Here is a 21,687-nt window from a genome sequence, read left to right as displayed (position 1 = left end):
TGGATGGGACATGGACCAAACTAAAAAGTCAAATATACTTCACTCATGGTTTCTGTGATTTTAGGTAGTTCTCATCACACTGATGTTTGTTCAAATGCAAATTTTTCCAGTTTGGTTTAAATTAGTTATTTGAGAAACGTCATGATTGACAGCTTAGATTGACTTATAATTGTTCGAGTGTGTCAGTAGGACCCCGCCACCACGGCTCCATCCCCCAATCGCTGCTGCACAGACGCAGGCTGCAAATGCACAAATTGGGTTTGCTTCATTTCTGGATAGTGGGAGGAAGTGGAGAAAATGTCAATCATCTATTTATACTGTCTATGCACCAAACTGATCAGTATCAGGCTAGATTGGGCCACATTGTAAAGGATTGAACCGGCTCATAAAAAGCTGATCATATCTACTCTTTTTTCTTTTCTTTTCTGTGCCCTGATATAACCTCTCACCCTGTCACTCTTAGAGTACTGCTCTGTAAATCTGAAAAACTGTTTCCACCAGTGTGAGCAGCTCTGATTCCAAACACAGATGTTGAATAAACTCTGATGCCTACAAATCCATTACCTCTCCTCTCTCATGTTTCTCATAGACAACACTCTCTCTTCTCTCTTTCTACCTCCACAGGAGAGAAGTCTTACCTGTGTGACCTGTGTGGTTTTGCGGGAGGCACGAGACACGCCCTCACCAAGCACAGACGCCAGCACACGGGTAAGAAACGACACACACACCCTGAACTCGCGCTGTGAAATAATCCAGTCACACAACCCAACTGTGGTACGTGCGGAGCTCCACGAACATGATTCTGGATGGTGACTGACACTTGAAGATCTGAACAACAACAATATTTATTTCACGTAGTTTTAGGAACTGTTTGTACACACCCACACCCACACCCACACCCACACACACACACACACACACACACACTCATGCAGGCCCATCACTGTGACGTGCTGCTGTCAGTGATAGGCATGTGTACCAGGATGGCTGACTGAATCTGATATTTTTAATTTCAGTTATCATTTCACCATGTCATTCTGTCGCTTAGGGAAATTGCATTTTTCAGATAGACTGTCAATAACAAGCGCTTTTTTTGGAAATTGGGATCGTGAAACAAATACTGTTCTTAACCGTTGTCTGGCAGGCGCCCAAGGATCAAGAATCCTGTTATAAATATTCATCTAGGGTTTTCATAATTCATTTTGTTTGCTCTTTCTCTGTCATTCCGCCCCGGAACCTCTAATTTCTGTCCTCCTCTCCTGTGTTGACATGTGTCAATTCCACTGATTTAGCTGTTTATTCAAATCTGTTGTGGTGCAGCTTCACATGAGGGGACCACCCTGTCTGACATTGTGTGCTTGTCAGAGTTTAGCTGGTACAGATATCTAACCGCTGGTGCTGATGCCAATATTGTTATGTGGTTCGTGTTTCCTAAAGAAAGCATTGATCATTTATTTAGTGTCTCATGTTATTCCTGTCAGTAATTGAATACCTTGTTAACAAACTACTATGACGTTCTGTGAGTTAGTAGCTGTAAACACTGACATTCCTGAAGCTGCTGAGTAAAATACCTCCTCACTGCTACTGGCTGAAATCAAAATAATGAAACACACAAACCTCCCAGAGAACACTTGCACCTAAATACATCGGTCAAGCCATTTGAACTTCATGTTGATTTGATACCTCCATGCATTTGTAAGTTTTCAGCATATCCTGCTCACTGTAAGATTAATTATTTAGGTAACTTTGGTTATTTTGGTCTCAAATGTTGAGCAGACACAAATCTTTTCAGTGCTGCTTTAAGTGTTTCAGCTTGAACTGCAACTTCCACACAGTGTCTCCAGTTGACTTTTCGTATCAATATCTCAGCCAAGGAGGTCTTTTCTTCATGTTCAGGCTGTTTGTCTGTTAGCCGGATAACATAAAAACTACTGAACCAATTTTCTATCAATTTCGTAGAAGGGTTGGATATTGACCAAGGAAGAATCCATAAATTTTCAGAGGATTCAATTCAGTGGTTGGATCAAAGATTTGTTGTTTATTTTTGTCAACATTGTGAGATAGGGTGTTGGCCTTGGAGGAGGATGCCCTCCTAGTTATGAAAGTGTGATGGTACAAATTAAACTATGGTTTAATGTGGCTGCCTAAGTTTACGTAATTAATGGTAAATGCTGCAGTGATGTCATGAAAAGTAATTATATTATCACATATAAAAAAAAGTGATTTACAGCATGCAGGGTATGTATTGCCCCTCAGATGCTTCTCATTTTTCATGAATCAGTCTCAAAATTGATCACAAATTTGGAACAATTTAAAATGTCTTTTGGTTAGCAGAGTATCGTCACATATTAGCCAACTCATGGCCATCGCAGCCTTCTACCTTGTTTTGTATGTTTATATGTCAGTGTGTGTTTTGTCAGTGCAAAAACCTTCAGTCTCTCACTCTCATCTCTTCAACCTCTCTACCCCACAGGAGAAAGACCCTTCAAATGCAAGCTCTGCAACTTCGCCTCCACTACACAGTCCCACCTTTCGCGGCACAAACGTGTTCACACTGGGGAGAAACCATACCGCTGCCCCTGGTGCGACTACAGGTACTGGCTCATTGACCCGCCCACGGATGGTGGCACTGATGGCCACCACCATGGCACTGATGATCAGAGGGGTGATTGGTCATTTGTGTGTGTGTGTGTGTGTGTGTGTGTGTGTGTGTGTGTGTGTGTGTGTGTGTGTGTGTGTGTGTGTGTGTGTGTGTGTGTGTGTGTGTGTGTGTGTGTGTGTGTGTGTGTGTGTGTGTGTGTGTGTGTGTGTGACTGAGAGAGGTGGAGGTGGAGGGCAGACAGGTCTAATCTCCACAGCATGGCTCCATCTCATCACTCTGCCATCATCAACAGGCCCAGCCAGATCCCCCAACATGCACACAAATATACATGCACACGCGCACACACGCACTGTCACCGGCAGGTCCCTGTCATTAAAACACCATCATACCACATCAGTAATTACACAGGAAATTGTCGGTGAAATTGAAAAAGTTTTGGCTGGCGTTGCACATCTCCATCTCTCTCTCTCTCTCTCTCTCTCTCTCTCTCTCTCTCTCTCTCTCTTCTCTCTCTCTCTCTCTCTCTCTCTCTCTCTCTCTCTCTCTCTCTCTCTCTCTCTCTCTCTCTCTCTCTCTTTCCTCTCTCTCTCTCTCTCTCTCTCTCTCTCTCTCTCTCTCTCTCTCTCTCTCTCTCTCTCTGTCTTTCCCTCATCCTGTTCTTCCTTATGGCAGAAGAGTGTGAAAAGGAATGATCTCAAACCCATCATTGGTTTTAGATGTACTCTTCATTAGTTTTTTCCCCTCTGTGACAAAGTCATTTCAGCAGCTTGCTACACCTGCTCCGCTGCAGTGAAACACTCCACTCACTTCATATGTGTTTTGTATGCATACAACTTTGGGGGGGAGGATTATGCTGAGAGGTGACAATCATAGTTGAGAAATTGAATGATCACAGCATTGTCTCACCTGGTACCTTAAGTTGTCACAAACCCTTGTATTAAGCAATGACCTGTGTAGAGTAATTTATCTGATGAAAGATATTCAGAAGATGTGAAGATTTTGTTTTGTATACAGACATTCATGTTCCCAGGAGGATGAATCCTACTGTTTTTTTAGATGCTTTTACTGTTCTTCTAGTGCCACCATGGCTCACCATGAAATTATCGTTCAAGATGAACTGTAAGAACTTTGGTGATTCCTTGACTTTTCAGCTAATGTCTAAGAAATCTAACCCTGAGGTCACATTTTAATTTCGTCGATTTATTTTGATGTAGGGTCGGATACTACTAAGCTATTTGGCTCAATGCACTTGAGCCTAAGTTCCTTCTAAAAATGCACTAGAATCGCTCTACACTCTTGTTTCTGCGTGCTGATACTGTGCAGTAATTCTGCAAACTGCAGACATTTGTTGTTTTGCCCAGAATTCAATTCTTGTTATGACAGAGAATGTGTTCCTCTCGGGACGCTATAACCTGAAAACCCAGGAAAGAAACCCAACACTGTAAGATAAGGATGACACATACATTTGTTGAGTCTGATCCAAATATCTCATTAAACTCAGTCTCATTGAATCAAAGGCATTAAGTATTGAAAATATATACCAAAAAACTATTCAGTCATATGAATTAGCCGATTTTTATTTTACTCAAAGGCAAATTTTGGTCCCACATCAAACCACCACATTTTACTAACCCCCACATCAGAAAGATACCGCACATAGAGAGAGCCAAATGTCCCTGGCCCCATTGTTCCTGCGTTGATACTTAATAATCATTACAGATAGTGGCAAATGAAACAGTAAATTAGAAGCCCAATTAACATTTTGGTGGCCTCAGGGGTTCAGAGGGGTCCAGAGGGGAGGGAAGAAGTGTGGATGAGGAGGGAGGTGGGGGGAAATGCCCCGCTGGCTTGCTAATGTGAGGAATTGAATGTGGGGGCCTCAGACAGCCGTGAGGGGCCTTGCCTTGGCCCCATGTTTTTACACTCTGACGTCTCCGGTGGTTGGATGACAATGAGGAGCTACTTGGTGAGTTAGCACATTTGACCTTTCAGTGTAGGCCGGGCTCATGAAATAAAAATGATGCAACCATAAAGAAATATGAAGGACTTGGTTCAGTGATTGACAGTTTTTAGTTATAGACTGTTTATGACTGTTTTAACGTGATCCATCTGATATACTGTATTAAAAATTCCCTATTAAATGTTATGGATGATATCGAAGGAAGCCACTTGATACAACGTTATCGCCACCAAGGCCGCTCCTCAAATGCATGTAAATGAGCAGGGGGTTGAAAGATCCATCAAATGCCACTCATCCCCTATTCAGAGACAGATAATAGAGGGAGATAATTATAGTTGGAAATGGTGGTAAAATATTCTAATGATATTGCACAAGGAGTCCTGGGCTGTCAATTAATGGCATCTATTTGGCTATTTATGCATGCTGCAAAACTTCTGTGCTTCACTGTTTAAGGATACGTTTGTATTTTTCACAATGAGCAGGTTTTTTCCCCTTTTTTCTCATTAAAGTCGCAGTGGCATCTTAAACAGTCTAATTGATATGTAACCTCCGACTCCCGCCATCTTACCCTCCTCCTGGGGCTATTATTGTTTATTGAATGCTGCTGCCTTCATGTGTTCAATCTACCTGTTAAAATATCGTTTCAATCCAAGGCAACGGCGGCTTTGAGGATGACATCTTTACCGTCAATGCCAGGAGGGCCTGCGACCTTGTAAAGTGAAGGGAGAGTTGAGGGGGAGGCATTAATGATGATAACTGGGCCTCCTTGGCAGAATAAGATCCAAATAGCGCCAATGATCCAAATACAGCCCCCCCCCCTCTTCGCAACTCAACACACACACAAAGAAACACATTTAAATCTCCTCTAACAAAGCGCCTCTCAATTACACCTCTCCCATTACCATACACTCGTTGGGAGGAGGAATATGGAAATGGTTGAAATAAAGGGGAGAGAGCAGCAGAAAGAGGGAGAGACGGGGTGATATATCCATTGAGCGTCAGTATGGCTGATTCCCATGGTGAGTGCATGGATGGGGGAGGAAGTTGAAACAGTGTTAGACTAATTAATACAGTGTATAGTAGGAGGACTGGTGTGGGCTTTCACTAACTGTGACACCTGCTGACTCCTAAACGCACGTTGTGTTGTTTTAATATGACAATTACGCCATTACCATATCTGAGAGATAGCATGGCCCCCCTAGGAATCCACCCGCGCTCTCTTTACAACCTTTTAGCTCCGCTTCAAAATTTTTATCTTTTAATGCTCCCCCTTTCGAATAAGAAATCAGTTCACTTTCAGTATTAAATGCATTTTTTAGCCGCATGATTTGCGTTAATTCATGAGCATGTGGCAGTTTAAAAATTTTAAGGCTGTCTTTTTTCTTCATTATGCAAAAGAACAGTCAACAGATGTGGCCATGATGTGTCTGTGAACCTGTTCTTGTTTTGCTAGCGGCTGCCGATAGCACCGTAATTACAACAATGCGATTGCTGGATAAGTAATTGACAGTATGTGGAAATATAAATGGTTATTTCCATATTTATCCATCAACAGTTAGTAAGACTCATGAAGATGCTCTAACCTTTTCAGATTCTTCAAACTCAATACACTTACTGTAAAGCTGTGGTTTTGAAATCAGGCCTTAGTGGAGATTCATTGTCTTTGTTTCTGCTTTTAATGCTTGTTAGCTCTGGTTTCTCATAAAACTCTTTTTTGGAGGTTTTTAGGTGCTTTTTAAATATCTGCTTTTACACCCAGAAATACAAAATTCAGTCAGAAAGAGAATAATCTCGGAGTCCAGCGGCTATTGTCAGACAATAGCCGCTGGAGGCATCGGACAACATTTTGTGGCTTCCGGTGTAGACAGCAGGTAGCCAGGCCAAGACTCTGTCTTCTGTTGGCTGTACATTGTTTACAGTCCCCACAACACACAAACAGTTTTATAGGTGCAGACAACATTTTGGTTAGTCTTTGTTAAAAGCTATCTGCATATGAATGCAAATAAATAAAAAAGCTGATAGCCGAGGCATTTTGGTCAATGTGTTCCGCCTCTTTTGCTTTCCACATGGACTGTTTACAACCCAAGCCTGCTCACATGTGATTGGTCAAACTAGAAAAATACAGCAGAAGGCCTCCGTCCCCAAAATCAACCTGTCTCCTGCAGATTCTCCACATTCACATTCGGAGTCTTTGTATAGAGATTGGGCAGAACTTAACTCATCGGGTCGAATTATATTTTATCAGTCAGCTGCCCTGTAGTATTTCTGTATTTGTTAATGCTGTATCAGAACTGGTCATATAAAGCATTATTTATTCTTTTGTTGAGATGGTGGCATCCCAGCCTGCTGTAGTCTTCGGCTTTGTGAAGAGCCCTCATTGTTCACCCCTTGCTGGTGCTTATTTCATACAGCAGGAACAGAAACGCAGCGAGGGCCCGCTCTGTTTAGGCCCCAGTGGAGCCAGGCTGGACTGTGGCCCCATGATGGAGAGAGGTGTCTCTGCAAAAGTGAAAACAAATTCTCTCCTTGGCTGGCGTGAGCTATGGCACTGTGAGGCTTTATTGTCCCGGCCAAGGTGATAAGGGAGAGTAATTGCGTATTATACTGTCCGAGAATGTCAGGTCCAAACTGAGCACGAGTGCCCCATCCATCAACACATGATGGTGTGTGTTTATGTGTGTGTATGGAGCTGTGTTCTACACTGCACATGCTTGCTTGCATGATGCATTATGTGTGTGCTTAGGTACACATGTGTGGGTGTGGGTGTTTATGGATTTGTGTCTGTATATTCTGCACCCGTCTTGTCATATCAGAGATTTCCTTTTTTTTCTTCTTTTTTTTTAATTTGGCACAAACTGAAGTGTTCATGTTCACCTATGTATGTATGTATGTGCATGTTTGTTTGTTTCCTGCCCATTCAGGGCTTCACTAAGACATGCATGTGTGCTAGTGTGTCTGTGGGCAGGTTTAGATAGAGCCTGGGAGCAGGTCAGGCAGCATCATTAATCAGCAGAGGGTTGTGTGAGACTCTCTGAGCTGACATCATTACATCCTACACCCTGCAGTAGCTCAATGCCTGGCCTGCCCTATCTGACCAGCCCAAAGCCCCACAAACCCTCACACACACACACACACACACACACACACACACACACACACACACACACACACACACACACACACACACAACACCACTATTTGTACACCTTTAATGCACGTGCTAAAGATACATGCTGAATAACGAAAGTCCTCAAACATATAGTATCTCTAATGCATTTACACTACGTTCACAGGCCCAATCTGATTTTTTCTCCCCTCTGTGACCCAGATCTGATTGTTTAATGATAGTTCACTTTGGAGTCTGATACTGGCCACATTTTAAAAGATAATGTGAACAGCTTCATAAAAAAATCTGAATTTAGCATTAAGGCTTGCAGTTTGAACGTAGCTTCAGTTGGCCTCTGTTTCGGCAGTCATAACACTGATTCTAGCACCATTACACTCTAAACCGACCAACTGTGAGGAAAGAAAATGTCTAAGAGAAATGAAAGAGCGTAACAGAATATCAAAGAATTTGTGAGATGTAAATATTGTTCATGTGAAAGTGTTTTATTTCGTCATTCGCTGACTGTTTCACAGAGGCATATTTAGGCTATGAATGCTTTGAGAGTCTGTCCAAACACGTCTGCTCCCACAGCTCCGAAGCTCAACTTGAGCTGGCGTGTGCGTGTGTGTGTGTGTGTGTGTGTGTGTGTGTGTGTGTGTGTGTGTGTGTGTGTGTGTGTGTGTGCGTGTGTGTGTGTGTGTGTGTGTGTGTGTGTGTGTGTGTGTCTCATCATTGCAACAAAATAGAATGTTAATGCAGCAAAACCTTTTCTTGGGAATATTGCCAAGCGTTTATCTTGTGTTTTCTCTCATCTTTTAATCTTTGACTTTTTTTTAAATTATTTTATTTCTTCCGAAAAAGGAATGAGGTCTTTTATCTTTGTTTGTCTCCCTCAGATCTAACTGTGCTGAGAATATTCGGAAGCACATTCTCCATACGGGAAAACACGAGGGCGTGAAGATGTACAACTGTCCCAAATGCAGCTACGCCACCAACTCTCCCACTGATTTCCGAAACCACCTGAAGGAGAATCACGCTGATATCGAGAATCCAGACCTCGCCTACTTACATGCAGGTAATGTGCCCTTGAAGAAAATAGAAAACCAAACATTTCCCAACTACGCCCTATTTCTGGATTTTACAGGATTCTGTTGCTTGAGTCCAATACAGAGCTTGTAAGAGTTATACCTCTTTTAGACAAAAATTAGCAGGTACATGCAGGTTTTTAAAACACGAGTAAATCTGCTGGAAAGAGGCAATTGACTCCTTTCCCTCTGCCAGTAGAGGAGTTTGCCTTTCAGTTTTTTTGTTGTCATGTTCAACATCACAAAAACCTATAAATCAGAAGCTCTCTCACCTCGCTGTCTTGCCAAATTAGTGTGTTCACCCGGGTGTCATGTTTCCATCACTGCCAATCAGAGCCGGAGCTGATTTGATTAAAAACTGTGCGTATTGCAGATACATGTGACCAGGGAGTGATGCAATTGTATCATATTCCATTGCAGTGTGTGTTCGTGGGTTATTTGATCAGTGGAAAAGGGTCTTTAGACATAGAGAATGTTGACATTTTGAAACAATGGTCTCTTGGAGACATCCTGAACACTTCTGTGTGTAAATGTTGAGGTCCATACTTATTTCCAGCAATGTCTTGTCTGGAGCCGCTCAGTTCCACCACAAATCTGTTCCATCAAGTCAGATGAGAGTTAAAGGGCCACTCCAACAATTATACTCATCATTATCAGTTAATTTGTCTCTACTAGTTCCACTTGAACTAGTAGAGACAAACTACTGGCTTGACTTCTGTGTCTGTGTTGGGAACTTTTCAGTCAGGGAAAATTATATTATTACTTTCATCATTGACATTAAACCTGTATCACAGGTTTTAAAGACCATTCATGCTATTTAGTTGCATTGCTGGAATTGTAGGATCCAGTGTTTCTGGAGCGTTACCCATACTAACAACAAAAGGTCAGGATATCTGTAACTGCTAAAGTTTTCCCTATGCTTTTTTTAATCCATTGCTTTGAATCCTGCAACTTTATGGAAGTGTAACACTACATCATTGGAGAGCCCCTGTAAGTCCCTTGCACCTTAATGGTACCTGGGAACATATAATGCTCCCAAACCGGTGTTTTTCTGCTGTTTCAAGGATTGAACTTAGTACATGTTCTCAGTTGCCCCCCTCATCTTCTTGTTATTGTGTGCACAAGCTCTTGTAGAATACAATCACAGACAAATCAACATTTGAAATCATTCCACTGAAGTAAGCCAAACGCTGCCTTCATGGGCTCTATTATTCCACTGAGGTCAGATCATCCAGAATCCCTTAGCGTGTTTTTGTCGGTGGATCGAGTCTCGCTATATAATGCTGATGGAGGGCACCCAGCCACAAAGAGGCAGCACTCAAAGATTGCTGGTCTGGCCATCCCTGCCAATCACTCAGGACACAGAGACAGATGAAATCTTGGTCCTCCTCTATTGCTTCCTTTGTGTCGCAGTGTTCTTCCTTTTGTCCTTGAAGGCCACCAAATCCAATCGGCAGAGTGCTTGTCCTTCAGAGGAGCAGAGAGGACAGCCTTTATCCTGTTATCCCTCTGACCTTACATAAAAGCAGTATAGTTGGAGGGAAGCACCACGAGGAAGAGGCCAGGCCGGGGACATTACTGGAAAATGGCAGGATTCTGGTGGCACAGTGGTTTATTTCCTATTGAAATTGAATGAATCTGAGTTGTGTCTTTGTGCTGACTCCGAAAAGTTTCTTTTTTGAATTTCTGAAACAGGCTTATTCTTGGTATAATTTGTATTCTTGAAATTCAAGGACTGAGTCTATCGTTGATCTTCTTGACATTCACCCCCTGACCTCCCTGAACAACCTTTTTACCTTCAACTAAACTAAACAAAACACACTCCCCTCCTTCATATTCTCCATTCTTTCTATACTTTAGCCAAAGCACACCTTTATGCCTTTTCTTACCCTTTCACCCTAGAATTTCCCTCACCTCTGTTTGTCCTCATGTATGGCCGACCTTTGGTGAAGAAGACCGTCTCATAGATTCATTTTGTTTCTTTATCTCTTTATCTTTTTCTTTATAAGTTTGATGTATTAGGTTACAAGAGAACACAACAGTTTTACTAAGTCTCCAGGTCAGTGCCGTGGCATTCAGCCCAGCTGTAGGAGGCACCGAATGTTTTACGTTTTGTGAGCCAAGGTCAGATGTTGTCTGGATCACATGTCACATCCTCCTCTTTCAGTCAAGTGAGGCAGCGTGTTTTCAAAATGTCATCTTGACACTCACTTGACACAGACATGAACCCATAGAATGACGGCGAAAGAAATGATGCAAAAATGTGGATGATGGTGTTTGTTTTCCGAGAGAAAAAACATTTAACTGCATCTGTTTCCAAAGAGAAATTACCAATCGCAGCTTTGTGGCAACAACATGTACATAAACCATCGCAGAAATACAGATATTCATCAGCTCTTTACCAGTTTAAAACCAAAGCAGTCAAACTATAGGTGGGTTTGAAAAGACATTGAAAGTACACCTGTGATCTCTTCCTCTTTCAAAAGAGGGAAAAGGGAGGTGATGGTGGTGGTAGCGGAAAGAGCAGTGTTTCATCTAAGTAGACAGAACGAGACCAAAAGAAAGAGACAGGGGGAAAAAAGATTAAGAAGGTAGATGTTGAATTAACCTGCTTGTGATTGCTCTCTGTCAGAGTGGCACCAGGGCCAGCAGCAAGAGGCAAATCATCTGTGATGGCCCTTCCCGCTGTTCCCCCTTTGAAAGACACAGATCAAACGCACCCTAGTCATGGGCCCTCGCAGCCCCTCGCGCTGTATTGATTGACACCCGAACGTCTCCGCCGCTCTGTCTTTCCATATCACTCTCTTTCTCGCTCTCTCCCTTTCCCCCGCCCTCTCTCACTCTCTTCGTCTTCCCTTCTTTATTCAGCGTCGCACTTCAAATTAAAGCCCTTCTCAAGGATGAAAGGAGAGGTCCTTTGCAAACGAAGGAAGAGAGGGAATTACATCCAGCAAGTGATGGAGGGGAATGATGATTAGAATTTGAGGTGGAAAAAAAGCAGGAGAAGAGAAAGGAGGTTAGATATGTGAGTATGGGGGGGAAATGTTGCTGATAGGACACATTTTAATAAAATGGTAATGACAATTGTCTTCCCTGTGTGATCTGCGGCGAGATATGCCAGAGAGGAGTGGCGGCATCTGTTTGATCATGGTATAGATAGCACTGCATCAGGACTAGAGCTACAGGTACATCACAGTGTGGCGACTTTTACCAAATTTCCCTTTCTAGAACTAGAACTTTCTTTGCTAATTAAAATGCTGCGAGTACGTGATGACTGGTGTAGCTTAGGGAAATAGTAGATTTCCTTGTTTCTCTGCCATCTCCCTCCAGTGAGGTCAAGTGTGGTTGCAGGGCAGTGGCTTTGTTAAAATCAGACTCCTGTCCTGTTCAGTAAGAAAAGCCGTGTTTATACACACACACACACACAGGTGATATGTCGCCATTAGCTTTTTCAGACCTTCTTCATTCCACTATTTTTAATTTTGAAATATTTCCCTAATTTTCCACCAAGGTTATAATTGCGCATCCTCGGGGCACAGAGATCAAATGCTTTGTAATTAGCTCACAGCGACTGAGTATTTGGATGTGCTGCTTAGTGCCTAAAAAGATAAAACAAATAAATAAATAAACTTCTTCAAGGCATTGTTGCAGCTTTATGCAGATTCTATTATCCTTAATAATGCATGATGGATCTCTGCTGTAGAGGGCTAGGGGAGACCTGGCCTTGTAAGTGATGATCTTAATACACAGTTACAACCACAGGCAAATTCATTTGTTTGCATATATTTTTCCCCTTATTAAACAAATCTGTAAACAAATCTGGATTTCGATGGCTTTTACTTAAGTTATGCATGTGTGCGCCTGCCCGGCTTCCCTCCCTCACTCTCACCTTCTGTTCATCATGTAATGAAACATTACTCTCCTGAGTTTTACTTGCGTATTGTGTTACAGCAGCGTGTTTGTGATTGTGGAGGACAGGTGTGTATGTCATGCAAATATGTCCTGGTATCCCAGCGCATATGACACTGTGTCGACGTTGTGAAAGAAGCCACAGACACCGGCGTTAAAATCAACATCTGTTTCTAATAACAATGTGTTATATGTGACACGTTTCTATGTGGTAAATGTGTTGAAAAAAAACACACAATGTATCGCTGTTCTTTGAAAAAACACCTATAGGACATCAAGTCGTCAGCGTTGTTGATGAACCCGCGTCTTTGTGTCACCTTCCTTATGTTGCATTCATATGATCGGCATTAATGAAAAAAGTCATTCTGTTCAGTACGATGTAAAATCAGGTGAACAGGTTGGTTCATTGTGCTGATGCCGTCGCAGTGTAAATGTTGTTCTTGAGTTGGATCTTACAAAGTCAACAGGGAGGGGATTGAGCCCAAAAAGTGTAAAATACCTTTAACGCCACGGAAAAGAAAAAAATATGATGGAAAGATACAATCAGATGTTGCACTCATAAAAGTTCCTCCACAATTTATTTCTACCATTCTTTTAAATTTTTAATGATAATGAGACATTTATTTTTCTACAGCTTCATCAATAACTTTTAATATACACAATAAACATAGAGATTGTGTAGTTTTACGGGCCTTTATATGGTCACTCTTCATGACAACATTATCACACAAAGCAGTTTTCTTTTTCAGTGACAGTAAAGGGCAGAAAAACCGCCATTACATCTGAACAGGCAAATATGCACGATGCAATTTAACAGAATTGAGTATAATCAAATGGATGAAAGGAGTTTGCTGCAGAGGCTGTTGTCATTAGGCTTTTGTGTCTTTAGCTCAGAGAGAAGACTCCTCACGGTAATTTCAATTTTACTGGACACTCTTCTGCCACACTGGAGTTTTCAAGTTGAGGAAAATCTCTTCAAGGCAACGCTCTCTGGATGGGGGATTTCCTGAACCTACACGCTCTTGTGTAGCCAAGAGGAAATCCTCCATCATCTGCTTTCTATGCACCAAGGGCACAGTTCCAGTGACCCGTATCGCTGTCTGGTCTATTTGTGGTTATTGACAGCGTTGCATGTGATTTTCTTAACGTTACAGTGGATCACCCTCAGTGTTCTAATCTGTCAAAATGATGGATCACCCTTTAAAAAGAATCAGTCATTGATAGAAAATATTACATTAATGCAACCACTGGTTACACTGGTTTCCTTTGTTTATGATCTGGTGAAAATGAAAACATTGTAATGTAAGATGGATGTTTCTAACACCGTCCATTTTTTGCCTGGTGTTGTTGTTGTGTCCCTTAAGTTCATCTAATTTTCTGAGTCGCACAAAACATCCTTAGTAAGCCTGCATGCAGAAACTTGAAGCTTATCTCAAGTCACTGTCTGGGTGTTAATTGGTGAATTCCCTTGAGGAGGAACACCTTTCAGCTTCATCTGGCCCTGTATGGATCAAGTGAAGTGAGTGGCTTTAAACTCACAACTTGTTTTCTTCTTCATGCGTTTTGTCCATCTTTTGGACTGTTGCTCTATATTTATTACCTTCTCCTTTACTTCCACAAACTACACATGCAGTCTTGCTTGAGATATTACAATTGAGAAGCAGCTGCTCAATGCCAGTGTGCCCCATGAGACATGCAACAAGGGGTGTGCGTGTGTGTGTGTGTGTGTGTGTGTGTGTGTGTGTGTGTGTGTGTGTGTGTGTGTGTGTGTGTGCGTGTGCGTGAGCGTGAGAGAGAGTCTGTTTGGAGGGTTAGCGAAGCGGTTTAGGGGAAAACGCACAGCGTCAGTTGCATGCGTCTCAGTAAACCAGTACAGGGTCGGTCTGGGCAGAGCAAGCAGCAATTCCTGCATAATAACCTGCTCCAATGAGCGTGAAAACTCCCCCAACTGGCTGCATTTATCACACATCATCCACAACAAACGGGCTTTTGTTTCATCCTCTTCTTCTATTCTCTTCCCTTCCTCTCAGCACCAATCTGAGAGCTTCCCTTCAGCCGTTAAGTGGCCATTCAGAGCCTTAACTGACAAGTCCCATCCAATCAGTATGGACACAGAGAAACAATTGGTTTCTGGCTGCACCGAATGTGAAGCAATGTCTTCAGTGTGTTTTTGCCACCTTTAGGCCATGGCAGACAGATTTTATTTTTTTTCACACGGTGAATGATGACTGTACGTGTGTTGTCATCGTCAGGCTGGGTCAGCGCCTCTGGACAAGTTCTGTCACTATCAGGAAATTTGAGGCAGATTGATGACACTTGATATAAGCTCTCTGGTGTTGCAATGGCACAGTTATGTTAGATGTGTGCTTATGTTGCACTATTAAAAAAGTTGCAGATGGCTTATGTAGGACACAGTTGCACAGTGAGGTAGCAGGACAAAAGGATGAAATTGTGTTGTCTGCACAGGTTTTTAGACTAATGCTGTGTTCTGATGATGACATTTGGAGAATAGAAAGTTGGACATTCAATGGCACAAGAAAGATAACAGTAAGAACACCTTCGTAGGAAATTTAGCAACATAAATTATGTTTCCTGAGCAGCTTTAACCCATTAAGACCTAAGGCGCTGAATATTAACCTCCCCTTAAACCAAGGCCTTGTTAGAAAGTGACCCCCCAAAACCTGAGGGTTTTCTGAAAATCGGGCAGATTTTGCATGTTGCATTTTCAGCAAATCACAATGCATTTAATCAGCCACATGTCTTGAAAAGCATGACATCGTGGATGAGACGCACATGTCTCATCCGGCTCTAAGGGAGAGGCACTCAGTCTTAAAGGTATATACACGCATAAATTACGTCCTGTCTTAATGGGTTAAGCAGTTAATGAGCAAATGTCTTCTTTCAGACTGAAACATCTTTTGCTGGAAAGCTACATTACAGTACACTTATTTGCATGCACTTCCCTGGTATGAATCAGATCATCATTAATTTAAACCACTTTTCATACATCCCCAATGGATTTGTTTATATCATGTCAGTTTACATCACATGCTTAACTTCTCTCCTGTTAATCAAAAGATAAAAGCAAAATGATGTACTATATGTTTGCAAGAAAACAGGACACAGAGGCTCTCATAAGAACATTTAGAGCATTGGTAGAAAGACACATTAGATATACACACACAGAGACACCCCCTGTGAGTGACGCGTGGTGGGGATGCTCGCGGGCAGGGCTGCTCCTCCTGTATGGGACAGTGGATATGGGACCAGACAGGCCGCCGGCTCCTATAAAGCCTCATCCATAATTCAATCGTCCTCCTCTTCCTTCAATTCAGACACGCTGTACACATCCATCTACAGCTAACTGCTAACCTGCCTGAGACAAGACAGAAAGAAAGACGTCAATGAGAAAGCTGAGAGACAAAAGAGCAGTGAAAAGATAAGAAAGTAATTGTAAGGAGAGCAGCAAGTGAGACAAGTCCAGAGCAATGATTTTCGCTTGTAGCCAAGTTTGCTCCATCTTGACCTTTACTAAGTCAACACCACTCCGGGTACCAAGATGTTTTCCCTGATCTACACCCTCATTGGCTGAAGAGCACTTATGAAATCTCCGCCCGCGACCTTTGCCCCTTTTCCTGTACCAAGGACCCTTGTCTTCCTCCTTAGCCTCCCTGTGTCGTCTGTTTGGTGGCTCTCCAAACGTCTCGGCATCTCTAATTACCAACAGGCTCAACTTTCCAACTAAACAACCAATTACCAGCGCTTTAGCCCAGCCCAGTCCCATGTTTCCTGATACAGTGGCCTATTAGGGCCCCTTATTTCTCCCCTAGCATAATTGAATCCCCTGGCTGCTCATCAGTGGGCTAATTTAAGCCAATGTGCAGAGTTGGTAATCAGAGGGGCTGCCTATTAGACTATCAGACCCCAATTAAGTGCCCTCTTATTTCTAACATAACAAGCCACTATCAAGTGCTGTTATTGTATTTCCCTCTTTAGTGCCCTTTTTGGTAAATGTGTGGTTTGTTTGTAGAAGCGGAAGAAAAAAAGTGGAATGAAGGAGTTTAATTTTCACTGGTGCAGGTGGTGTTTTAAGTCTTGTAGTTGGAGAAGCAGGACACTAAATAGTGTGAAAATCAAGAGAGCAAAGATCTTCCTACTGTCTGATTGATAAATTGTAGTGTTTACAATGTTTCTGTCCAAATCACCTAACAGTGTTTTATTGTGAAAACTCTTCTGGCATGCTACAGCAGTTCTCGCAATTTGCACATTTAAAAAAATGATATTATTGACCACTTTGAGGCAGCATGGCAGGAGTTTTATGTAAAAACACTCCTGCCTTACGCCAAAATCACAAACTTGGTGATTAAACCGATGAGTGAAAGTCAAGCCCTAATGTGTTGCAAAGATTTTTTTTTCTTTCATCACATTATTTGGGTTTAATGAGTTCACATGTTACCCAAAAGAAAATGTTGGACATTTTATGGGCAGTGAAGTTTAAAAAACAAAGACATTTTTCAAACATCTATCTCCTGCTGCCACTTGGGTCTGCCAAAATCTGATGGGGCTTAATGCAACTATAACAAATAGATTTGAAATGGAAAAATCTCAGAGACAAATGCCCTCACACTTCTTTATGTGTTCGCTTAAGTACAGAATATCTTCCTCTTTTTTTTTTGTTCTTTTCTTGTTCTCCCTCCCTCTGTCCTGTCTCGGTGACTGGTGCAGTTGAGGGGAGCCAGAGTGTGAAAGAGGCCCACAGAGGGCTGATGAGGACTGTCTTTGCAGAGCGTGTCTCAAGTCTGGGACTGTGTTTCTTCAGCATCTCAGTGGATGTGTGTACATATACCATACAGTGTATATTTGTGTGTGTGTGGTACCAAGAAAAAGGCTGTGTGCATGTGTCGGAGTCCATGTGTGCATTTTAAGTGTTAGTGTCGACTCCCCATAGCCTAATTAAAGGGCGAGGAAAGCCACTCATGGGGAGATTAAACCTAAAAGGGTAAATTAGCACTCAAAAGGGGTGTGGCAAATTCACACATACGCACAGTCCATGAAATCTCCTCTGACACCTGTGAAAAAGAAAAAGAAAAAGAGAATAAGGAGGATAGAAAGAGGAGAACAAACTTTTGTGTTTCTATAGCTCGAGCTCTGTGCTATGTATTTGTTTGAGTACGGACTGGCCCCTCAGTGTGAGCAGGTCAGCTAGAGGGCCTGTTTATTTTACTTTAATAATTATCATACCTGGAAGTCATAATCATTTCATGACCAAATTTGTCTTTACATATAATAACGAATATGATTATCTAAATCTAAAACTTAATTTGATATTAAATGTCAAACAAAAATATTTAGATTCTGTCTAATTGAAGTGAAGGCCTAAAGTTTAATTGAGGTTCATGATAAAAAATATATTATATATTTTATTTTCTATATTTAATTATGACTGACCTTATTTATAAAACATTACATTTAACATGTCAACTTACTCTTCCTTTTTAGGGGTATTTAAAGGTGTCGATGTCTTCTACCGTACCACTGTGTTTTCACTTGGGGACTACTGAAACACATTGAAGAGAATGTTTCAAATCCAAGTGTCAGCAGTTGATTTTTTCTTTCAAAAACACTGCATCCTACATTTCCCATAATGCAACTTACTACATTCTTCAACCTTGAAAATAAGAAAGTATTATATAAAGAGCAGAATATCCCAAAGTTCTTGACAAAAAGAAATATAGTATACAATAAATAAAAAAGCGGACATATGCATCCGTATTTATATAAATATATATTCATAATCTCCCTAAGTCTGCAGACTTATCAACACACTTAAATCTAAAATGACACAAAGGCAAATAGAAGTATAGAAAATAAAACAAAGGCCGGTCTAAACAACCCATTCCTCAGCTGATTTCTACAGTTTATGTCACAGTGTCTATAGATCCAAAGTTTGGAGGAAGAAATTTCCAAAGTTGAGGAGCCATGATATCAAAACCTTTCCTTCACTGTTAAATCTTTTTAAAACATCCTTGCCCCCTCTTCATAAACCTGGTTTCTTGTTATAAATTTGTGGTTTCTAGACCCAAGCTGAGATGACATCATCAGGGTCATTTGAGTCTCCCTCCACAGTCACAGAAGACATGTATTAAATATATAGTTCTCATGATGAATCAAAGGAATTATTTGTAAATTGAGGCAAAGTCCCCATAAGATATATAAAGAAACATTAGGTTTAATCGTAAAGTTAAGATCCACTTTATCACTCTCGACATTATTTAGCATTGAGAATTGTTCTCTATGAGAAACAGCTGTGGAGATAGTTTGCCTTCATTCACTCAGAGCCGGAGATGACTGGTTTTAATTCTGTGACCTTTGATATGTGTTGGTAAAAGGATGAGGTTTGAAGGAGCGCTGTGTGCGTGTTGTGTTGTGAGGCAGGCTTGCATGTGGGGAACAGATGAGTGTCACATCATCGCTCATCTCGTTTCATACAAATATCCCACAGTTCCAAGAGTGTGCATTAACGCCCGGGGCTGCAGCGATATCGCTCTCTGCCTATTTTTTAACCCCCTTACTTCTCCCGCACTGCATCACTCTCTTTCTTGTGGTGCCATGTGTATCTACGTGTGTTATGATCTCTCACTGTTCTGGTGAAGTGTTTGTGTGTGTCTGTCAAGAGTGAGTGATGTGACTCTGGGCCAGCACTGCCATGCTGTATGTCTCTCTATCTGTTTGCCGGTCTGACTGTTGTCTCTGCTGTGGTGTCTCTGCTCCTCTGTTTGACTGCTATCAGACAAGTGTGTGTGTGTGTGTGTGTGGATGTGTGTGAGAGTGTGTGTGTGTGTGTGTGTGTGTGTGTGTGTGTGTGTGTGTGTGTGTGTGTGTGTGTGTGTGTGTGTGTGTGTGTGTGTGTGTGTGTGTGTGTGTGTGTGTGTGTGTGTGTGTACATGTCATCTGTCAGTGTCTTTCTCCAGAATCAGACATCTAACAGAGAATCTCAGGCTGGCACACAGACGTAGTGTAGAAAGATGCATTGACACAAACATTCACACACACACACCCACACACACACACACACAGTTTCACACAGAACTTCATCTCCAATCTTATAGTTCTTTGCCCCAAGGACAAAGTATGTTTGTTTGCACATATAAGAGATTTCATGTCTATGTGTTTTTGTGCATGAACACACACTCTTGCATGTCTTTCAGTTTGTGGATGTGAGAAAATAGATCTTGGTCGTGTCACGGCTGGGCCTGCAGGCACAAAAGGCCTTAACGGATGTCTCTCTCAGTGAAACAGTGAAACACACACACATACACACACTCATACAAGCGAACAGGTCTCAGACCCCTCTCCCTCCTGGACTCGCGGTGAGGAATACAGATTCAGGCTCCTCTCTAGATAGTGATCAGCCTCGCCGTGGCTTCAGAAATGCTATCTTCACTGGGCGGCGGAATTGATAATACTCCCCCCTACGCATTTTATTACAAAGGCCCAGTTTGTAAAAAGGTAATCATTTACTGTTGCTACTATCTCCCCTGAGCCATACATCTTCTGTCTTCACAGGACAAAGTTCTCCCACTGCTTCCGATGCTGTTTTTTTCTTCTTTTTTTTTTACTTTGCCGGTTGGTTTGCAGACGGCTACTTTTAGGTTTATCGCCTCCTGCTGCCTCCGAGTTTTACACACACAAAAACAACCTACCTGGTAGAATTAGATCTTTTTGTTATAAATGTATGTATTTTGTATTTGCTGTGTGTGTGGGGGCGCTAAGTGTTTGTGTGTGTAAGGGGAGAGAAAGGCTGAAAGTGACAGTGAATGAAGGACTAATCCCTTTGGGCACAGCCGAATCCACTAGCAAGTACCAAAATCTCATCATTTCAATTATCATATTTATCATATTTTTTCTCTACCAGGCTTAATGCTCTCTCTCTCTCTCTCTCTCTCTCTCTCTCTCTCTCTCTCTCTCTCTCTCTATCTCTATCTCCCCCTCTCTCTCTGCTCCTTCTTCTGTACATTAATTTATTTTTTCCCTCCATTTCTCTCTCCACTGGCGACATGTTCGACTGCCAGTCATGTTGATTGACAGCACTCAAGTGGCTTACGGAAAAGCAGCTCATTTTTTTTTCTTTTTCTCTCTCTCTTTTTGGTCAGATGTTGTGCTGGTGATGCTGGGGCCTTATCAGGAAACCCAATTTATTGCCGCTTCTCTAGGCGAAAGGGGGTTGCCACTCATTCTGACTGACAGCTCTCAGATTTGCAGGCTGCAGTGAAGGGATTTCCTTAAGTTGTTATGCTTTTTTGAATACTATTGGAGATCAGTCTACCGCAGATGGGCGTATGTAGATGTACACACTTTACACACATATACAAAGAGGAAGCGGCAGCTGCGTTCCTTCGTCTCCGAACCGCTTTGCTTTGGTCTGACCTTGGCAGTGATTTTGACTGACGGACAGTAATCCACGGTCCTGCTCTCCACACAGCGGGTCGAGTTCAGCCCTGTGAACGTCTTTGTTTGGGTAGTTGTTCTATTCTTGGGGGAGGAAACTGAGGGTAAAGAAAATAAACTGGTAAAGGAAAAACTCATTTGATTCATGCAGGGGTCTGTATTTCTCTTGTTTTATGTTTTTATGTGTGAGTGGAACAACATGTTTGTTTTCATTGCAAGGAACCTTTAATGTGGGATTACAGGCACATGTATGAATTGATGTTCTCATCTGAACTGTTCGTGTTTTTTCTCCTCCCGCGTGTGTGTGTGTGTGTTTGAAATGCATTTGAAAACACATCTATGTATGTCATCATGTGTGAGTTTTTTGTGTGTCCCTGTCTATGTATGCATGTGATGCCTGAGTATGCGTGCGTGTCAGCCCCCGTGCCTGTGCGTTTGTGTGTGTCGAGTATGACCTCCGAATCTAGAGGCTTATCGTGGCGGTGTTCCACATTATTGATAGCGAGCAGAGATATCGACAGGCCAAGCGCCGGCAGCTTCCAGCAGCGCCGGCAAGCGGGATGGGACTTTGATATGA

General features: G+C 42.1%; 1 protein-coding gene across 1 annotated transcript in view; it reads left to right on the top strand.

Annotated features, from left to right (window-relative positions):
• The window catches only part of znf407 (zinc finger protein 407), a 149,351-nt gene that overhangs the window by 96,786 nt on the left and 30,878 nt on the right, over positions 1–21,687 (top strand). The window contains exons 7-9 of the mRNA XM_035163596.1: positions 625–708; positions 2,474–2,594; positions 8,565–8,743. Coding sequence (XP_035019487.1) covers positions 625–708; positions 2,474–2,594; positions 8,565–8,743 — 384 coding nt within the window. The remainder of the gene's footprint in view (positions 1–624; positions 709–2,473; positions 2,595–8,564; positions 8,744–21,687) is intronic.

This window comes from Hippoglossus stenolepis, chromosome 8, assembly GCF_022539355.2.
Source record: "Hippoglossus stenolepis isolate QCI-W04-F060 chromosome 8, HSTE1.2, whole genome shotgun sequence".
Lineage (NCBI taxonomy): Eukaryota > Metazoa > Chordata > Actinopteri > Pleuronectiformes > Pleuronectidae > Hippoglossus > Hippoglossus stenolepis.
Note: the sequence above shows the minus strand (reverse complement) of the source record. Positions and strands in the feature narration are given on the sequence as shown.